General features: G+C 34.7%; 1 protein-coding gene across 1 annotated transcript in view; it reads left to right on the top strand.

Moving 5' to 3' along the window:
• The window catches only part of CCDC171 (coiled-coil domain containing 171), a 319,953-nt gene that overhangs the window by 220,915 nt on the left and 79,154 nt on the right, over positions 1-19,884 (top strand). The window contains exon 25 of the mRNA XM_031449678.2: positions 8,309-8,461. Within this exon, the coding sequence (XP_031305538.2) occupies positions 8,309-8,461 (153 nt within the window). The remainder of the gene's footprint in view (positions 1-8,308; positions 8,462-19,884) is intronic.

The following is a 19,884-nucleotide window of genomic DNA, read 5'->3' as shown; positions in this document are numbered from 1 at the left end:
GGAGTTATGGGTAGAAGACTGATTAGACTAGTCCAGGCCTTTGCCAGATAAATAGCTGCCATTTAAACTTTAAAAAAAGTTTTATTTCCCTTTGTTTATTTGTTTCTAAAATATATGTAGATATGTATATGAATTTGTATATGACCCTCTTTTTAGTTAAATGTTAGCCTAATGCACACACCCATACTCTCTTTATTTTGAAATAATTATGGATTCACAATAAGTTACAAAAATAATACAGAAAAGTCCTCATGCACCCTTCACTCAGTCTCCCCCAATGTTACATCTTATGTAACTTTAGGACAATATCATAACCAGAAAATTGATATTTTATGTTTAGTTCTATGACATTTTATCATGTGTATATTTGTAGTCACCACTATGATCAAGATATAGTGCTGTTACGTCACCCCAAAGATCACCCCAAAGATCTCCCTCAACTAACCACTTCATAGACATTTCAACCCCTCCCTCAAAATCAGCTCTAACCCCTGTGGACCACTAAATGTTTTGTCTCTATAATCTTGCTATTTCACGAATGTTATATAGATACAATCCTACAGAATGTAACCTTTTGAGATTGACTTTTTTTCACTCAACATGATGCCCTTGAGATCCATCCAAGTTGTTGCATCTGTGAATAGTTTGTTCCTTTATATTGCTGATTAGTATTCACAGTGTGGATGTTTCAAAATTTGTTTAGCCAGTTATCCACTGAAGGACATTATTGTTATTTCTCGTGGTTGACTATTACATTTAGAGCTATGAACAATCATGGACAGATTTTTGTGTGGACATAAATTTTCATTTCTCTAGGATGAATGTTCAGACATGTAATTGCTAGGCCATAAGTAAGTGATTGCTTAGTTTTGTTTTGTGTGTGTGTGTGTGTGTGTGTGTGTGTTTTAAGAAACTATCAAACTGTTTTCCAGAGTGGCTGTACCATTCTGCATTCTCATCGGATGTGAAAGATCCAGCTTCTCTGTTTCCTTGCAAGCTTTTGATATTGTCATGAATTTTTTTAGCCATTCCAATAGGTGTGTAGTGACTTCTCACTGTTTTTTTTTTTTTCCATTTTCTAATGGCTAATGAGATGACCCCCAAGATCTTCCCCCGATGTACAAGCAATGTATAATTAACCCTCTCTCCTTGAGGGTGAGACCAGTAAATATGAGATTATCGTGGATTGACCTAATCAGATGAGCCCTTTAAGAGAAGGTGAGGTGTCAGAGATGTGCTTTTCTGCTGGCCTGGAAGAAAGAGCATGCTGAGAAAGGAGGAGTCCATTTGGCAGGAACCCAAGTGGGAGCTCTAGGAGCTGAAAGTCACCCTGGCTGACAGCCAGTAAAAAAATGGAGACCTCGTTATACAACCGGAAGGAACTAAATTCTGCCAACAACTTCAGTGAGCTTGGAAGAGGGCCCTGAGTCTCAGATGAGATCGCAGCTCCAGCTGACACCCTTATTTCAGCCTGGTGAGACCCTGAGCAGAGTATCCAGCTAACCCCTGGTCAACTAATAGAAACTATAAGATACTAAGCCATTCAGTTTTTGGTGATCCATTATGCAACAAAAAAGATTTTGGCATCGAGAGTGTGGTGCTACTTTTGTGCTCATGTAGATGAGTATTCTGATTACTGGAGCTCACATCTGAGTGTTAGGGGAAGAAAAGGGACATCCGTGCTGCCAGGCACAGTGGCTTGGTAGATTGTCTTCTGGATGTGGAGGCTGCCTGAGGCCCTACTGTGCCTTTCTGGCTCTCGGCTGCCCACTTGCTGTTTTGGTTTCTGGGGACAAACCAAACTGCTGCAGCCCTGCTTAGCACCAGTAGGGGGAGAGCTGTCCAGGTCCGCTGTTTCCAGTGCACTCCCCTGGGTTAGTCACCCGTGATGCAGAGGAGTGCTCTCCAGACTTGTTGATTGATTACTTTTATTTCTGAGCCAGTGTCCCCAATATATATGTATGTATATTTATACCTTTATAAATCATGTACTTGTTACTGTTGAATAAGCTCTGTAACATAAAACAAAGAAAAATAGAAACTTCTAAAAGGTAAGATTTTTAAGAGATTTTTTTAAAAGATTAAAAAGTTAGGATAAAAACTATTGAGACAGTAAAAAGATTAGTAATTGCCAGGGATTGGGGAGGAGGGAGGGATGAATAGGCAGAGCACAGAGGGCTTTTAGGACAGTGAAACTATTTTGTATACTTCAACAATGGGTACATGTCATTATACATTTGTCCACACCCGTAGAATGTACAGAATGTACAACACCAGGAGTCAACCCAGTTGTAAGCTGTGGGTTTAAGGTGATGAAGTGTCAGTGTGTGACAAATACGCCACTCTGGGTGGGATGTTGATAGTGAGGGAGGTTTTGGGTGTGTAGGGGCAAGGGGTACACAGGAACTTTCTGGGCTGTCTGCTCAGATTTTCTGTGAACCTAAAACTGCTCTAAAAATAAAGTCTATTAGAAGAATTAAATATAATAAAAAATCTATATATGGAAGTCTCCAATTTTTTTTCCATTTTAACTCACTTTGGAGACTGAATACATCCCAGTGGGTATGCAAGACAATAGCTGCTCCTTTTTTTTTATAAAGTAAGAGAGAAAATTTTTATCCTTTGATATGGATTGGCACTGGTATCTTCACTTGGTCCATTTTTTACATTAATGTTTCTACAAAGTATGTTAAGGGAAAGGAAGAAGGACTTTATAATGTGGTAAAGAATGCAGTAAGAATGGTATCCTCACTCATTTATTTACTTTCTTTTGTATGAACTTTTACGTATGCTGTATGATTAGGTCATTTGTGGATTAAATTATTTTATATAGTGTAATCTTTACAGTGGTTTACAATGAGATTAGAAGTAGTCTTTAAATTCTTCTATATAAGGTTTGCTGGAAAAGCTGCTTCCAGGTACTCCTGAACTTGAGTATGAATTATGCAATTTTATTTAACAAAAAGAGAGAGTTTCAAATCCATAGATCTTTTTCTTTGATGACAGGTGGCAATCAAAAGCATTCTATCTAGATTATATATTTTTTCTTTTTAACCATTTTTATGGAAGCATAGTTAATTTACAATGTTGTATTAGTTTCAGGTGTACAGCAAAATGATTCTCTATACATACATCCATATATGTATATATTCTTTTTCAGATTCTTTCCCATTATAGGTTATTATAAGATACTGAATATAGTTCCCTGTGCTATACAGGAGGTCCTTGTTGTTTATCTATTTTATATACAAATATATGTATGTGTTAATCCCAAACTCCTAATTTATCCCTTTCTATTCCTTAATAATTCGTCAGTATTCTTGCCAGCTGATAACATTGTTATCAGTCTGACGTCTCTCTCTCCCTCTCTCTCTCACACACACACACACACACAGACACAGACACACACACAGACACACACACACACACACACACACACAGACACACACACACACACATCCATGCATGCAATTCCCTGTAGTAAAGCAAGGAGGTAGCTGTCAGGCTGCCATTCTGTCCCTGTCCAGTCTTTCCTGTATAACTTTGTACTGGAATGTCATGGTGAATGATGCATTTAGGGAGGGCCAGAAGCCAGGCATTCAAACTGAAGAGTCCAGTTCCAGATCTTAGACTGGCTCTTGGTTGGTAGACATAGTTGCTGTTTGAAGACTACTAGTAACAGATCTTTTAACCCTCATTCTCTGCCATATTCCTCCATTATAAAATACTGGATTGGAAGCAAGTCTACTAAATGAGTAAATTTTAGATACTGAAGAAAATAATTTATGTTTAATTTGAGGTGCCAAGGAATAAAATTTGATACTGAAAACTATAAGAATATTATTGTAAGACTTTCTTCCTTAAGAAAGACATCTTAAATTGTAACTTTTATTATCAATGGGATGTTTGTTGTTAGGAAGTAAATACTCATTAGTTTCCAAAATTCTTTATGTTTGAAAGAATTTTAATATATTCAATAGGTATAGAATATCTTATATTTAAAATACTTATAATATGTCCCATAACACCCATCAGAAATATTGAATATTTTATGAGTTTAAATAGTAATTTTCCTAATTTGATGTTATTGTCATCATTATAACTAACATTTACTTGAGTGTTACTATGTGTCATATAGTTAGGGTCTTTTCATGTATTAATACTCATTTAATCCCCACAAAATCTTAGTAAGGTAGGAATCATTACCCCCATTTTATGGGGATTTATTATATTTCACATGTTTGATATGTCTGGTATATCTATTTTATATGGTATACTCACTTTATATAGTGTATATAAATGAAGTATATCCATAACTATATAATTTAAAGTAAAATGTCAGAGGTTTTTGCTTCCCAGTTACTTACTGAAAAATATAAATAAAAAATTTACTATTTTGTTGACATCTAGGTCTTATGACATTTTACACTAATTCCTCCTTCTCCTGACATCAGCTTCCCAAGGCACCCACTTTCCCTGAAGTCCAATTTTGAAGTCAGTAAAACTGCATAATATGTACATAAAAAATTATATAAATAATATTCTAGTCCTCAAGTGACAGTCACCTATTTGTATCTCAGAATTTTTTGTATTCTAAAACATTTATGCTTTTCCTTAAAATAGATAGGTTGTGGAATTTATATAAATTCCATCTTGTTATGTTGATTATAAACACTATAGATTATCTCTAAAACAAAAGGCAGTTTTTATCCAGAAACTGTCTTTTGTTCTGTTTGTCATATAACTGGGTAAGCCCTTCTGAGATGAATGTCTCACTGCATGGTATACTCAAAATCCCAAGGGCCAAAGATGACATAGGATAAATTCACAAATACTGGGCTTGGGAGAGGGTATAGCTCAAGTGGTAGAGTGCTTGCTTAGCATGCATGAGGTCCTGGGTTCAATCCCTAGTACCTCCTCTAAAAATAAACGTAGTTACCTCCCCCTACCAAAATAAAATAATTAAATAATAATTAATTAATAATTAATATAATAATAAAGTGTAAAGCTATTTAAAAATTTTTTAAAAGCATAAAGCTATTTTAAAAAATTTAAAAAATAACAAATACTGGACTTGCTGTACACAATATTATGCTGCTCTGTCATTGTTTCCTAATGTGAAAAAATATGATGTTTTAATATAGGAGTGAGGTATGTTGTCAAGGGCTGGACTTCAGGAGATTGATAGAGAGGCCATTAGATGCCACTCCCTCCTCCGCCCATGCCCTTACTTGATTCCAGCTGTCATTTTCACTTCTTCTACCAAGTTGGTGCCTCTATTTTATTAAAGAGTTGGATATTTCACTGGCATCTTTTATTACATAGTTTGAATCACTTTTTAATACTGGAAGTTAACATTCTTTATTCTTCAAAAGAGCTGTGGCTTCTTTGAATAGCTTTGCCATTTCACTGACACTACCTTTCAGTTCTGAAGGTTTTCATTTGAGAAGCGTATAGTATATTTTACATACGCTTTACCATGAAACATGCTTTTTGTATTGATTGATGTACCTTTGCTGCTCTGAAAAAAATATCCTATATAGTAAGTATTATACAAAATTTCTTTTGTCTCTCAAATGAAGTACTGCTTTAATGATTTTAAGCATTTCAGATTCTAAATCCTAAGCAAAAAGTAGATTATTATTCTACTCTTTTTAGTGTTATAAAGGGTAATATGTGATTTCTCTTAATACTGCATTGGATATTAGAATTTAGTTATTAAAAGTAGGTCAAGGAAGGAGCCAAAGTAATTGTGGCCTTTGTTCCATCCATCATATAAAAATGCAATTATTACTTCTCAAAAAGTATTTTTTTTTAAAGAGAGGTTTGAAGGGATATCATTTATATTGTTTATTCCTTGTAGGATATTATGTATGTGAGAATTCATGAAATGTGTTTCTCCAAATTTAGGAAACAGGATAACTTTTAAAATGTTGAACTTTTTTATCCTTAAATGTTAGAGGCCAATTCTATTATGACTTACATTGAAATAATTATTCAGGACCCTGCTAAAGATAGAAGGGTACTTTCTTTTTTCTTTTTATTAAATAAGCATTTATGCAAGTTTTCATGCCTTTTACACACTTTAGGTCCTTATATAACAAGAACACGTGTATATGAACCACCAATCACAGATTGTCGCATTAAGATATTAGTGGACAATTTGAAAATAAAACAGTGGTAATACTGCAGTGAAATTCACTAGTTTACCATTTTTAGAGGGCTTTTTAAATATTAGATGCGGTGTGGTTGAAGTATTAAGAGAATAGCTTTGTATTAGATTTTTAACTTTTTGATCCTTACAATAGTTTTGGCAGTAAGCGAGAAAACGACCCTTTTCCCCATGTTGTGGAGGGAGGAGATGGGGGCTCAGAGAGATGACATGGCATTGCCCATAAAGCTAAGTAAGTGGCACAGTGAGAACCAGGAAAAAATAGGACTTGTGACTCCTGGTCCACCTCGTCAATGGAGAAGGTAAATGAATGTAAAAGTGGAGAGAGACTTGGCACAGGAAGAAACAGATATGATTTCATAGTTTCTGATTTTTATATACTTTCTATACTTTTGGATATACTTCATTTCTATATACTGTATAAAGTGAGTATACCATGTAAATATATACTTTTGAATATTTTGTGTTAGTATTAGCCATAGGCTTACTTTAATGACTCAAAGTCAGGTGCATTAGGACATGGGGGATGTTCCCAAACATGAGGTCGTATCGTGCTTACTTAGTATTGGGCGATAGATTTCACTTTTGCGTACTCTGTCTTTTTATGCCTACAGCTATGCTTTTGCTTCTTTTTTTGACTTGAACAAAGTATGGTTAATAATTTGTTCATTACAGTGTTAAGGTTATATTTTCCCAGATATCTTCTGCCTTTCCTATAAGGTATTTTTTGCCAAGTTGAATATGCCTATTTGACTTGTGGTATTTCATCTTGTCTGGTTTTTCATTCATTTGTTCATTCATTCACTCATTCATTCGTTCAGTTGGTCATTTGTTCAGTCAGTCTTTCACACCGTCCCTGAAGATACAGACATGCTTAGGCACAGTATCTGGCCCTCGGAACTCTTTAGTGTAATAAAAATAAACGTGTAAACCAATACATGTCTGCTAATGTGATAAATGCAATAGCAGAAGTAAGCATGAGGGACCCAGAATAGAACTTAACGCTGCTTTTGGGCTCTAAAGAGTCTTCTTGAAAGAGGTGGTTTCTGAGCTGGATTTTTGAGGGCAAATAAGAATTTGTTAGGCAAAAAGGTGTGGCTTTTCTTGCTTTTGACTACAAATGACTCACCTACTTCTGCTTCTCAGACAGTGTGTATGTTGTTTCTTTTTTGTTCATCAGATTCTTATTTCATATGCATTCAGAATTGCCCAAATATCTATTTTCTTAAAGCTTTCTCAAACCAGACTCTTCAGATTCAATATAACTTGGAAGTTCTCAGACTGTCTACCATTGTACTAATTTGTGGCTGTGGTTGGAACGTGTTTTTCTTGGAAATAATATAACATTGTATTTAAATATGTCTTTGAAATGTTTGATTTTACTTTGCTATATTTGAAGTATTTGGAAAGACTTTTTGAAAAGGTATAATAGTATTTTTGGACTTAAAATTCACCCCAGCTTGCTTTAGAAGAAAAAGCCTATAAAATATGATTAAACTGTAATTCAGAGTCCCAGCAATCACCCAAACATTATACTGTTTAGGAGAGAGAAAAAGTTACCAGCACTTCCTTGTGTTATTTATTTTATTATATCTAGTATAATGCAAGGGCATTCCTCTGTTACATGAATGAAAGTAATTTTGCTTTTCTTACAATATAAGAATCACATTATTTACTGTTAAAAATCACAGGATTATTTCAGCTCCTTTTGTTTCAAACCATTTGTTTTTTAGGTGGGTTGAAAATTTTACCAAGTTTATTTTGAAATGTCTTGTATTTCTATCCATTGTGTGTCTTAAGATTGAAATTTAGGTCAAATTACAACTTGAATTTAACTTTACAAAGAAAATAAGTGTGCCATCTTTAAAAACTGCATTCTAAATTTTAAGCACAATAGATCAAAGTACACCTTATTTAAATAAATACACTGGAAGAGGTCTCAATTATTTTCTCCCAAACTTTCTTAAAATAGTCACTGTTCTCAATACAGAATGTGAGGTTTAGCTTTATTATTTTAAAGAAAGATGAAAAGTTGTTTATTTTAAAATTTTAATGATTTTGCTTTCAAATTATGGAAATTCTCCCTTGGGAACAGCTTTATTTGAATTGTATGTGACATTATTTTTATTTCTTAAGGCTATGATTAAAAGTTTCATCGATGTCTACCAGCTTGCAAGCAACAGAATTGCTACATTAGAAAAGGAAATGACATCTCATCGAAGTCACATTGCAACCTTGAAATCAGAACTTCACACAGCTTGTTTACGTGAAAATGAAAGTTTACAATCAGTAAGTCCAGTGTTTTTTTCTTCTTTGAATCTTGAGTCACGTTTACATTCATGTTTTTATTGTTCATAAGATCACTCGCCAGTATATATAATTTAGGGTAAATGATCAATCAAGCAAGATAAAATTATTAAGTGTGGAGAAAATTTTGAAGGAAGAAAAGCAATTAATTTTTCTATTGTATCATGTGCAAAGATATGCACATTGTTATCAATGCTAAAACACTACATCAAGATTCCTTTGTGTTTGGCAGTGCAGCTGACAGTTGGATTTGGCAGTATGCATAGTTAAAGCTTGCAACTGTCTGAAGATTCAGTTGTGTCCCATTAAGACAGAATATTATTAATTATGCGTATAACCAAAATGGTAATTAGAACATGTGATTATTCTCTGTAGAAAACTAGACTTATCCATAATACATGCCTAGCTAAAGATGCATGTTGTGATTCATCTATATGATTAAAATTCAGTTTCAGCAGTCATTTTATGTCTTAAAATTTTAGCCCATGATGAAATTTGGGCTCATTTAAGACTAAACAAAATTTTCTACATTTGAAATATGTGTTTGGAGAGTATCAAAAATGAACACATTTGTGACATGAAGGAACAAAATACACATTTAAACTTTTTTCTCAAAAGCCAGCTATATCAACAGTGAAGTTCAGGGGGTTACCGATAACTGGAATATCTTTTTTTTCTTTTTTTGATTTGATTAGAATGGATCAGGGTGACTTGTAAGGAAAAACAGTATCATTTTGCTATTCAGATATTGACTAATTTCCAATGATAGATTCAACTGAAAAAGAGTCATCATGAAAGCAGATAGATGCATAGCTGTGGTTTGGTTCTTCAGCTCCTTTGGGTCTTAGCTTCAATGTCAGCTTCCCAATGAAAGCTTTATCACTATGGTATTTAAAATTGCAACCACCAACCCTCTCCCATCCCACAAACCCGTCTCCTTCTCACCCCCACGTTGCCTATCTACTTTATGCCTTTCTTGCTTTATTTTGGTCACTAGAGCACTTACCAGTTTACATATATTTTATTTATTTGCTTATTTTCTGCTTGCTGCTTACCCTCATAGAATATAAGTTCCATAAAGACAAGCAATTTAGGGTATTTTCTTCATTGCTGTAAAGTCACTGTAGTACTGAGAGCAGTCTACCCAACAATAGGGGCTCAACAAATGGTTACTGAATGAAAAATACTAGTACTTTATCCAATAAATGAACAAACCAATTATTTGGAACCTGAGATGTGAGTTAAGTTGAGTTCAATTTTTAAAATTACTTTGTTAATTTTTTAATGAGAGAGTAGTAAATTTGACCTCAAGTAAGAGAAATTAAAACAAAGAAACCTTTATAAAGATTTTAATAAGTATTTGGAATATATTCTAGCCTTTCTCTGGAGTATATTTACATTTCTTCCTGCTAACTCTCTGATCCCATTGATTAATACTACATTATACTGTTTAGATTGTATCAGCTGTTGTTTTTGTTACTGTTATTCATATAAAAATAATTACTTATATTTTAAGAACAGTCAAACTCGGTAGGGTGAACTGTGCCCCCATGGGTTCAAAAATGGAGATGTGCTTAATGTATCTCACTATTATAATAAAATGTCACTTCTCAGCCTTTTGAACAGACACTCAGGAGATGCTCATCATCTTATTTGTAAGAGGAGGTTTACACTGGCAGTGATTCTCAAAAGGGAACATGTGTGATGTGAAAGGTTTCCCCACGGGATTCTGATGTGTCCTTGCAGGATACTGCTGCCCAGTCCCATGTGTCTGTGGTGTGTTTGCACTCCAGTTACTTCCATTCGTTGAGAATCAGTATTTTTAAAACACTAAAAAATTTGTACAATAATTTTTATTTTTCAAGACATTTATATATGCATTTTCTAACTTGAACTCCTTCAGAACTCTCTGAGGGAGGTTAATCTTTTTATTTCATAGATGAGATACAGTTGAGTTTGGTAGACAAGAGCATGGGCTTTGGAATTATATCCACTAGAAGTGCAATCAAGTATAAATAATAGAAAACTTGACTCATGACTTAAGAAAAAACATGTTTTTTTCTCATACAGTAAGAAGTCTAGAAGTAGGTGGCTATTGTCATTAGTTTAGTGGTGCAAACTTCTCTATAATATCTCTGCTACTCCCTGATTGTCTTAAGACAGTAGCCCACTCTAGGATCTGCAGTCACATTCACGTCAGAGGAATGGGATGGCCCACAATATCTGTGTTTTATATGTATATATATATATAATAAAGCATTGGAAGGCTTTCCATTTAAAAAATATTTAAATATTTATAGCATACATTTGTTATATAAGTTATATATATATTTAGAGATTTTAATATAAATTTAATAGATAATAGATATTAAGTATGTATTTAAATGTTTATATATTTTTTAAAAAAAGCCTTCCAAGGAAGTTCCAAATATATTTCCACTTACATTCCGTCAGCTGGAAATGGGTCATGTGGCCACCCTGAGCTATGAGTCAAGGGACAAGGGAATGAAGAAGGAATGTATATTGGGTTAACCAGTTAATGGTATGTGCTGTAGAAGTCAGATAAACCCAGATTCAAATTCACATTCTGTCAGTTGGTGATCACCTGGCCTGGGTCTCAGGTTTTTCATCTGTAAAATGGGGACAATGATAATACTCCCTAATAGAGAAGTTGGGAGGTCTAGTGAGAAGTGTTAAAGTACTTTGGACTTTTCCTTGCATTTAATGAGTAGTCCAAAAACAGTTAGCTATTATTTTTTATCACTATTATCTGGATAGAAAGTAATTGGATTGCACTGCAGGACAAAATTATTTACCAGCCTAATATCTTCCACTGCAAACCTCGTCATTTTGTTCTACTTCCTACTGTAGCCCTGAGCATGTAACTCCTGCTCTGTGATCACCAGCAGTATATTCCCATGGCTGAGCTCTCTGCACTTTCTGCAGCCAGTCTTCCCCTCTTTTCATAGACGTATTCTTGAAAAGTAGTCTATATTTTTCTTCTTGTATATGCTCATTCTACTGAAGCTATTTTCTTAAAGGTCACCAATAATTTTCTGTTTGCTCTGCTTATCCATTAGTTCCTTCTCATCTCTTTTAATTTTTCTGTGATGTATGAGGCTTTACCTACTTTCTTCTTTAAATACTTACCTCCTTTGTTTCACTTGTTATCGATTTTTCTTTGTTGGCTCTCCGGCCTCTGCTTACTCGAGCTCTGCCTTCTTTGTATTATTGTTTGTTAGTTTTTTTCTTTATCCATTTGTTTAATATTTATTCAGCATCTACTCTGTAGCAGGCTCAGTTCTGCTCCTGGGGATGTCATGTGAACCAAAATAGACAATCCTTGCTCTCATGAACTTAAAATCTAACAGTGGAATTAATTATTTTTCATGTAATCACACTAATTAATGTATAATTACTAACCAGGGTAAGTCCATGGAAAGAAAAGAACCTAAATGTATAGGAGTTTTTGAACAAATGAGCCTGCCTTAGATTGAGGTGTGAGTAAAGCCTTTTCTGGGCTAGTGATGCTTGAGCCAGTATCTGAAGACTGGGTAGGAGGTAACCAGGGGTGGAAGAGAGTAGTGTTCCAGATCAGAAGGAGGGGAGTGCGGACAGCCACAAAGGCTCTGTGGATTGAAATTGAGAAAGACCACTGTGACTGGAATAAAGAGAGCAAAGGCAAAGTGGTCTGAGATAATAGTGGTCTGGAGAAAAGGGCAGAGGTCAGACTTTGTTATCTTTGCTTTAAGAACGGGGGGAGAGTCATGGAAAAACTTTTTCAAAAAGGAGTGATGTGCTCAGATTTGCATTTTTAAAAAGATCACTTTGACTGTAGTGTGAAGAAACAATTGAATGTGAAGAACATGAGGTAGAGGTTTGTCAGAGAAGTCCTAGGTTTTTTGCTTTTGGAAATGGATAAATGATCTCGTTTACTTAGAAACATTGAAACAGGAGGGGCTATTGTGAGTTTAATTTGGGGTATGTTAATTTTGAGGTGCCATTGAGACACCCACCTGGAGATGTCAAGAAGGCTGCTTGAATTGGAATTCAAGCAGGATGCCAAGCTGAAGATACAAATTTCAAGTCATTGTTATACAAATATAACTTGAGGCTGTTAATAAGACTAAGACTACATAGAGATGGTTTATAGAAGTGAGAAGGGAAAAAGGCCTAAGAATGAAGCTTGAAAAACTCCAGCATGTAATACTTGAGTAGAAGAGGATACGGTTGGAAAGTAAGCTATGAAGGAACAGGCAGAGGGAAGAGGAAAACCAAAAAAGTATGATGCCATGAGAATAGAGTATTTTAAGAAGATGACATGTAAATAGTCTCATATACTGCTGAAAATCAAGTGGAATGAGGACTGAAAATGGCCTCTGGATTTAGTGCATGGAAGACCTCGGTAACCTTAGCAAAGTCTTTTTTAGCAAGAAGTGGAGAAATTAATGGGAGTTGCCCCCCCCCCCCAAAAAGTGAATTTAGACATCTCTCTCAAAGATTTAGCTATTAAATGTGAAAAATTGGAGTAGAGTGTTTAGAGGATTCAGGGAATTCTGCTTTAATATGGGAGTGACTTGAACATGTTTCAATATTGTCTTAAAATAAGACTCCAGCAGTCTGGTGTTGGCCCCTGTTGACTATACTGTCCATTTTTATAATTTCACTTACCACCTTTTCACACTCCAGCTTTGTTTTGGCTAATATTTGCATGATCTATCTATTCCCACTCTTTTCTTTTAACCAATGTTTTATATTTACAGTGGGCCTCTTGTAGAAAGATGTAGTTGTTTTTGTTTTATTTATCCATTTGATGATCTCTGGCTTTTACTTGGGTGTTTAGACCATTTACATTTAATATAATTACTGATATTTTTGGATGTTTGTCTACCACTTTATTTTTTTTTAATGTGGACAAAGGTGACGCCACGATCTCTGCCTTTGTGGATTCCTCTTCTAGCAAGGAAATGGTCACATAAGCAAATCATAGAAATAGCATATATAAAGTCTGTGGGAACATAGATGAGGGTGGAGTTCATCCTGCCTAACATTGACAGAAGAAAGTACTGAGAAGGTGAAGTGTTTGTGGGACTCTTTGAAGAATGTGTAGCAATTTGATACTTTGTTAAGGGGGAGAAGCAGTCAAAATATTTACTTCATTTTGTTTTGAGGAATAGACCTTATGGATAATACATATATTTAATGAATTAAATTATATAATGAGTTTTTGTGTATAATAAAAAATGTATTGTTACTTTAGTTTCATTCTCCCTCAATTAAAGACATCTAGGTCACACAACAGCCTGTACCCCCTGGAGCCCAAGACTACTTGTAACAGTCACTTCAAACTCTACCTTCATATGTTTCCATTCCATTCTTGCACCATCCAATCCCTGCTTCTTACTTGATACCCTGATTTGATTCTGCCTCTGACTGTTTAGCTTTTGATGTTCTTGTTTGGTCTCTCTAGGATTTGTTATTTTGGGCCATTCTGGAAACTCTATTACTGGGTCCTCAGATGAACTAGTTTTCTCCTGCAATACCCACCCCACCTACCATTGCCTCCTTTCCCTCATGTGAGGCTTTAGAGTCAGGCAGGCCTGGGGGTGCTTTCTGACACAGTTGTTTATTGCCCACACAACACTCTTAAGTATCAAGTTCTATATCTGTAACATGTAAATGAAATTGCCTACCTTTAGGACTGTTGTGAGGATTAAGCAATCTGGCATATTGACAGGTGCTCAATATATTTTGGTTCGCTTCACTATACATAAAAATTTTTCTTGTAGTTATGTATATTTCCTTTAGCTAAGCTATACGTGTAGCTTTAAGAAATACATGTAGGCATGAGGAAATCATTTTATGAGTAGGCAAAAGAACTAAAACAGCCCTTAAATCAGTGCTTTTAGCACATACTAAATACAGTATTAATGTTCGTTGTTGTTGTTATCACTTATTTAATGAACTGAGGACAGTCAGTATATGCTCATTTCTGTATTTTCCCCACCATTTCACTGGATGGGAATAAAAAATAAACATTCATTATTAATAAAAAACTTAATATATCATGACGTTGTAATGCATAGAAAGAGACTGGTCATATTGCAGATGTGAATAGTCATCTTTAAAAGTTTTGTCCCTCTTTAGGTGACATTTTCATTTTTTGTTCAGCAACATGTAATAGTAATGCTGGAGTTCATCTAAGAGTTCTCATCAATTGTACACTTGCCAGGACTTTAACATTTTCAGTATGTTGGTCTTTGACCCATTAACTTTGGGCTGTGCTAGAGCTTTTATCTTGAGTAATAGTAACCAGAAAGGGCTTTGAGTAAAGAGCTTTTGAGTACCATACAGCCCAGTAGAGAACAGTACAGCAGTCAGAACCAATTACTTGTGGGTGTTCGGAGACCGGCACACCCACAGTTGTGGAGAAACACATATTTCAGTATGTGAAACACTTAATGCCAAACCCAAATACTTTGCTGTGAGTTATGATGCTTCAAGCTATAGTGTCGATTTGCCTCATTTCCATTGTATGTTTAAGCAGTATGTTTTTAATTCTACAGTACTTTATTTGTGAGAAAATAATAAGTTACAAATCAGAGGAACATTATGTTTAGTATATTGCAGGAGAAAGATCTTTGCATCATTTTTCACATTATGTCAGATTGGATGGCTGTCAAGTGGTATTATATAGTCAATAAACCTGAAAGGTTTAGATATTTTGGTTCAGTTAAGATAAAAAAAATGAGAATCCCCTTTTTTTAAGTTCCCCAAATTTTTGTCCCATTTATTTTTATTACACTTTCTTGAGAGAGGAAGTATTGTTTGTTAGTATTAGTGTTGTATGGATAAAAAAACTGACGGAATTTAAGTAACTTATTCTAGGTAAAATGCTTTCATAATCTTTCAGATACTTTATCTGAGTTGATTCCTGTTGTTTATTATTGAGGTTTTTAGCCCTTCAAGAAAAATAATTTTTAATAATGAGCCATAAACCAAGCCATAATTGTAGAGACAGGCTCTCCGGTGCAGTTCAATGGTATAAAATAGTACAGATTCTCGAGTCTTGCTCCCAAGTTGTTAATTAGACCCCAATCACATTAGAACAGGGCCTCTGATTTCTTACCTCGTGCTTTCCTCTGAGACTGCAGTGTGGATTAAAACAAGTCTCTGCTATCATGGCCCTTCAAGTATAGTGGAGACTACAACTACTACACAAATAATTAAAAGAATGACATTGAAGTGGAATCACAGATGCTATGAGAGCACGTAACTGGGGGATCTAACCTTGGCTTGGGGTGGTCTAGGTGAAGAATTGAGGTCTTAGCTGAGAAAGGGAAGATTAGTAGGAATTGACAAGGGAAAGCATGGGATGCTGAAGGGATGGAAAGACATCTAGGTGACTAGAACAGCATGAATCAGGTGGAGGATGGTGAGAGATGAAGGAAACTTGGGGAGGAGCATTGTGCCCATGAGCTGTGACTTTCAGCTTTCTGAGAACCCCTCTGACTCATATGTCTCCATTAACTGTGCTAGAAAACACGTGCTCCCTTTGCTTTATGTAGTTACTCTTCCCAACCACATTTTTTGTTTGTTTTTTGTTTTCTATTTTGTCTTGAAATTCACTGACATTGGTTGTCATAACAACACTTGTTTTACCCTTGTGCTAAATACTGCTTACTTAGGTGTTCATTAAGTTCTCCTGTATTTTTATCATGAGGTCCAGCTCTGGCCTTTGGAAACTAACAGAGTTAAATAAGGGAAACAAAAATATCAAAAGGTGGGAAAGCTCAGTCAACATGCAAACATTTTCCTTCATCCTTGACATAAACTTCCAAACTTTTAAAGTTTCTCATAGTCCAGAAACTCAAGCTTTTTGTGTATAGTAAATAGGGACCTAGAGATAATAATGTGTATACCACTGGCCTTACAGCTCCCTTCTAGCCTTTTGGTTTTTGTGTGATGCAGTTTAAGAGGAACCACCTTCACTTATCTGGTTAGTGACTATAGGGGCATGATACCATAAAATTTTTATTTATATAAGTATATAAATATAGTTTATCTAAGTATATATAATTTATATTTGTCATATAAATATGTACTTTTATAATAAACATTTAATATCAGATACATTTTTATATATGTATACATATATTTATGTGTAATAAATATATGTTTATATAATTCTACTCTTCAGTGATGAAATATTACAAGGGTGGAGCAGGGCATAGCAAGAATGAAAATTTCAAACTCTGATCATTGTAATCAATTAGTAATTAAGTTGTAGAAAGTAGAGATGGTAATTTGACAGTCTAATGCTCTAAATATTCCTACCAGTTTTTCAGAGTGGTGGTGACTAAATATGCTGTATCTCTTCTATTTTATTTTTCTTACTAAATCAAGTTCTTTGAAGGCTTCAGTTGCCTGCTAGATTTTTGGAAATCTCCACTTTGATTTTCTGCAAAAACCTCAAACTCACCGAGGTCCCAAACTGAATTTATTATCTGACTCTACCAGTCCCGTTTTCCCAACCTGTGCTTTCCCTCCATTCCCTAGCTCCAACATAGCTGTTCACCTCCCAGCCCAAGGGAGCACCCTTAAATTTGTTCTACTTTCCCTCTACCAACAATATTTAGTCAGTTGCTAAGTCTTATTGTTTCTATCACCACAGATCTCTTAGAGTCAGTCTCTCCTTTCTACCTTTCACATTAAGGATTCCCTGGGCTATTGCCATGGTATTCCAGTGAGGTTCCCCATATGCAGATTTTCCCCTTCCATCTCGCCTGCCACATTAGTGCCCAAGTTATCTTTCCAACACACAGATAAGGTCAGACCCTAGCTTGACCCAAAACATATTTTGGCTCTGCACTTTCCTCGTGATAAAGTGAAAATTCTTTATCATTGACATCCAGACATATCCTGACTCCATCTGGTTTTTAGTTCACCTCTCAGCTGGCAGAAGTAAGCGTTCCCTTTGTTATGCTCATTTATCACTGTATTTACCTGTTGGAGAACTATATAGTAGTCTGACTTACATAACCAGTTAGTTGTGTATGTATATTACCGTATCATGAGTCTGTGAGGGATATCATATTCATTATTTTTATAATCCATTATAATGACCTCAACTCAATAAATGCTGGTTGATTTGAATTGAAATTAATGGCAAGAGCAGTCCTTCAGTAATACTTGTTCAATATACACTTGTCATGGCACTTTGCACAAACCATAGTTCTACCTCAAATTTTTTCCACACAAAATTGTCTTAAGTTTAAAACTATATTTCATATATTTCTCTAGCAAATCATTAATGTGGATGAAGAGGATAGTCTATATATTATTAGGCCAACATAAAATTTTAAGTAAATACTTTCAAGTAATATAAATTGTATATTTCTTCTCCTCTTTACTGCTCTTCCTAAAAAATCCCCCCAAATCCAAAAAACCCAAAACTAAAAATTATTTGTGACAATGAAGAACATTCTTCTCAGTATACACTTAAATAATTTTAAACTTTTTCAGATTTTTTGAGGCCCCTGACTGTATATTTTACCCATAAAGACATAAAATGACCAGTGTGATATCTTCTACTCACATGGTGGGTACTCAGTAAATGTTTGTCGATAATGGTGCTATATCAAATTAAAATTAATTGTTCTTTGGCCTAGAGTATGTGAGACTTACTTTAGAACTAGAAGTGTACTTTAGATAAATCGCTAAAAAGCTTATTTTCAAAAATGTATTTCCTTGAACTCTTACTTCACACTATATATAAAAATTAACTCAAAATGGATCAAAGATCTAAATATAAGACCTAAAATTCTTAATGAAAAACAGATACAAATCTTCATGAGCTTGGATTTGACAATGGATCTTAGATATGACACTAAAAGCATAAATAACAAAAGAAAAAATAGAGCTCATCAAAATTAGAAACTTCTGCATTAAAAAACACCCCCCAGAATGGGAGAAAATATATATAACTCACGTATCTGATTAGGGTCTAATATGTAAAGCACTCATACAACTCAACAACAAAAAGACAAACAACCTAATTTTGAAATGGGCAAAGGACTTGAACAGACACTTCTTCAAAGAAGATATATAGATGATCAACAAACACACGCAAAGATGCTCAATACCATTAGTCATTAGGGAAGTGCAAGTCAAAATCACAGTGAGATACCACTTCACACCTACTGGTAATGCCATGAAACATTTTTTCAAAAAATAATAGAAAATATCAAATGTTCATTGCAACACTGTTCATAATAGCCTAAAGATGAAAACAACCTAAATATCCATCAGTTGATGAATAGATAAACAAACGTAGTATATTGAGACAATGGAATATTATTCAACCATGAAAGGGAATGAAGTACTGATACATGTTATAACATGAATGTACTTTGGTAACATTGTACTAAATGGAAGAAGCCAGACTCAAAAGGCAACATACTATATGATTGCATTTGTATAAAGTTTCCAGAATAGATATATTCTTCTCCATGGAGATAGAAAGCAGATTAGTGGTTGACTGGGGCAAGGCGGAGGGGGAGAAGGGAATGGAGAATGACTGCTTAATGGGTATGGAATTTACTTTTGGGGTGATGGAGAAGTTGTAGAGGTAAGATGGTGGTGATGATTGCACAACATTATGAATGTACCTGATGCCACTGAATTGTACACTTTAAAATTGTTAACATGGTAAATTTTACGTTGTGTGTGTTTTGCCACGTGAAGCCATCTTTCTTTTAGTTCTTGGATGGTATTGGATAGGCAGCTAGATTGTTGCTTACACAGAATGGCAATGTATTGTACTGGAAAGTAGCGTGACAGAGTCAGAGGAAACTTGGATTTAGAACAACCTCTGTTATCAACTCAACACAAAGCTTTGGGAAATAAATCACACAAGTTCTTGGTCTTGGTTTTTCCTGGCTGTAAAATGAAGGGTTTCAACTAGATGAAATCTAAATTCCCTCTCAGCTCAAAAATTCTTTGACTGAAGTTACGGATACTGATTTTTAATACTTAGAGTCTAACCATGCTTTGTTTTGTTCTTGCTTCAATTTACAGTAAAATGAATGTGTGTTTCTAAACTTGTAATAATCATAATTATATTTTGAATTTGGTTATATTCAACACCAGTAACCCATTTGCAAATGTATACCAGTAATATAAATCTCACAATATAACTTGTAACTAGGTAGTCAGAAAGTCCCCAAAGTAATCTGAAAATGTATTAGCATTACTTATGAGGAGTATTTCCTTTTCTTATGCAAAGTTTTTTTGATATTTAATATGTTAGGAATGTGAACTTTTAACTTGTCAAACTATTGTAACATATTTGAAAATTATAGTAATTTGATTAAAATGTTGCCTATAAGGCAAAAAGGTTTGGT

The sequence above is a fragment of the Camelus dromedarius genome, chromosome 10 (assembly GCF_036321535.1).
Source record: "Camelus dromedarius isolate mCamDro1 chromosome 10, mCamDro1.pat, whole genome shotgun sequence".
Taxonomy (NCBI): Eukaryota; Metazoa; Chordata; class Mammalia; order Artiodactyla; family Camelidae; genus Camelus; species Camelus dromedarius.
The sequence above is the reverse complement of the archived record's forward strand: the minus strand, read 5'-3'. Positions and strand labels throughout refer to the sequence as shown.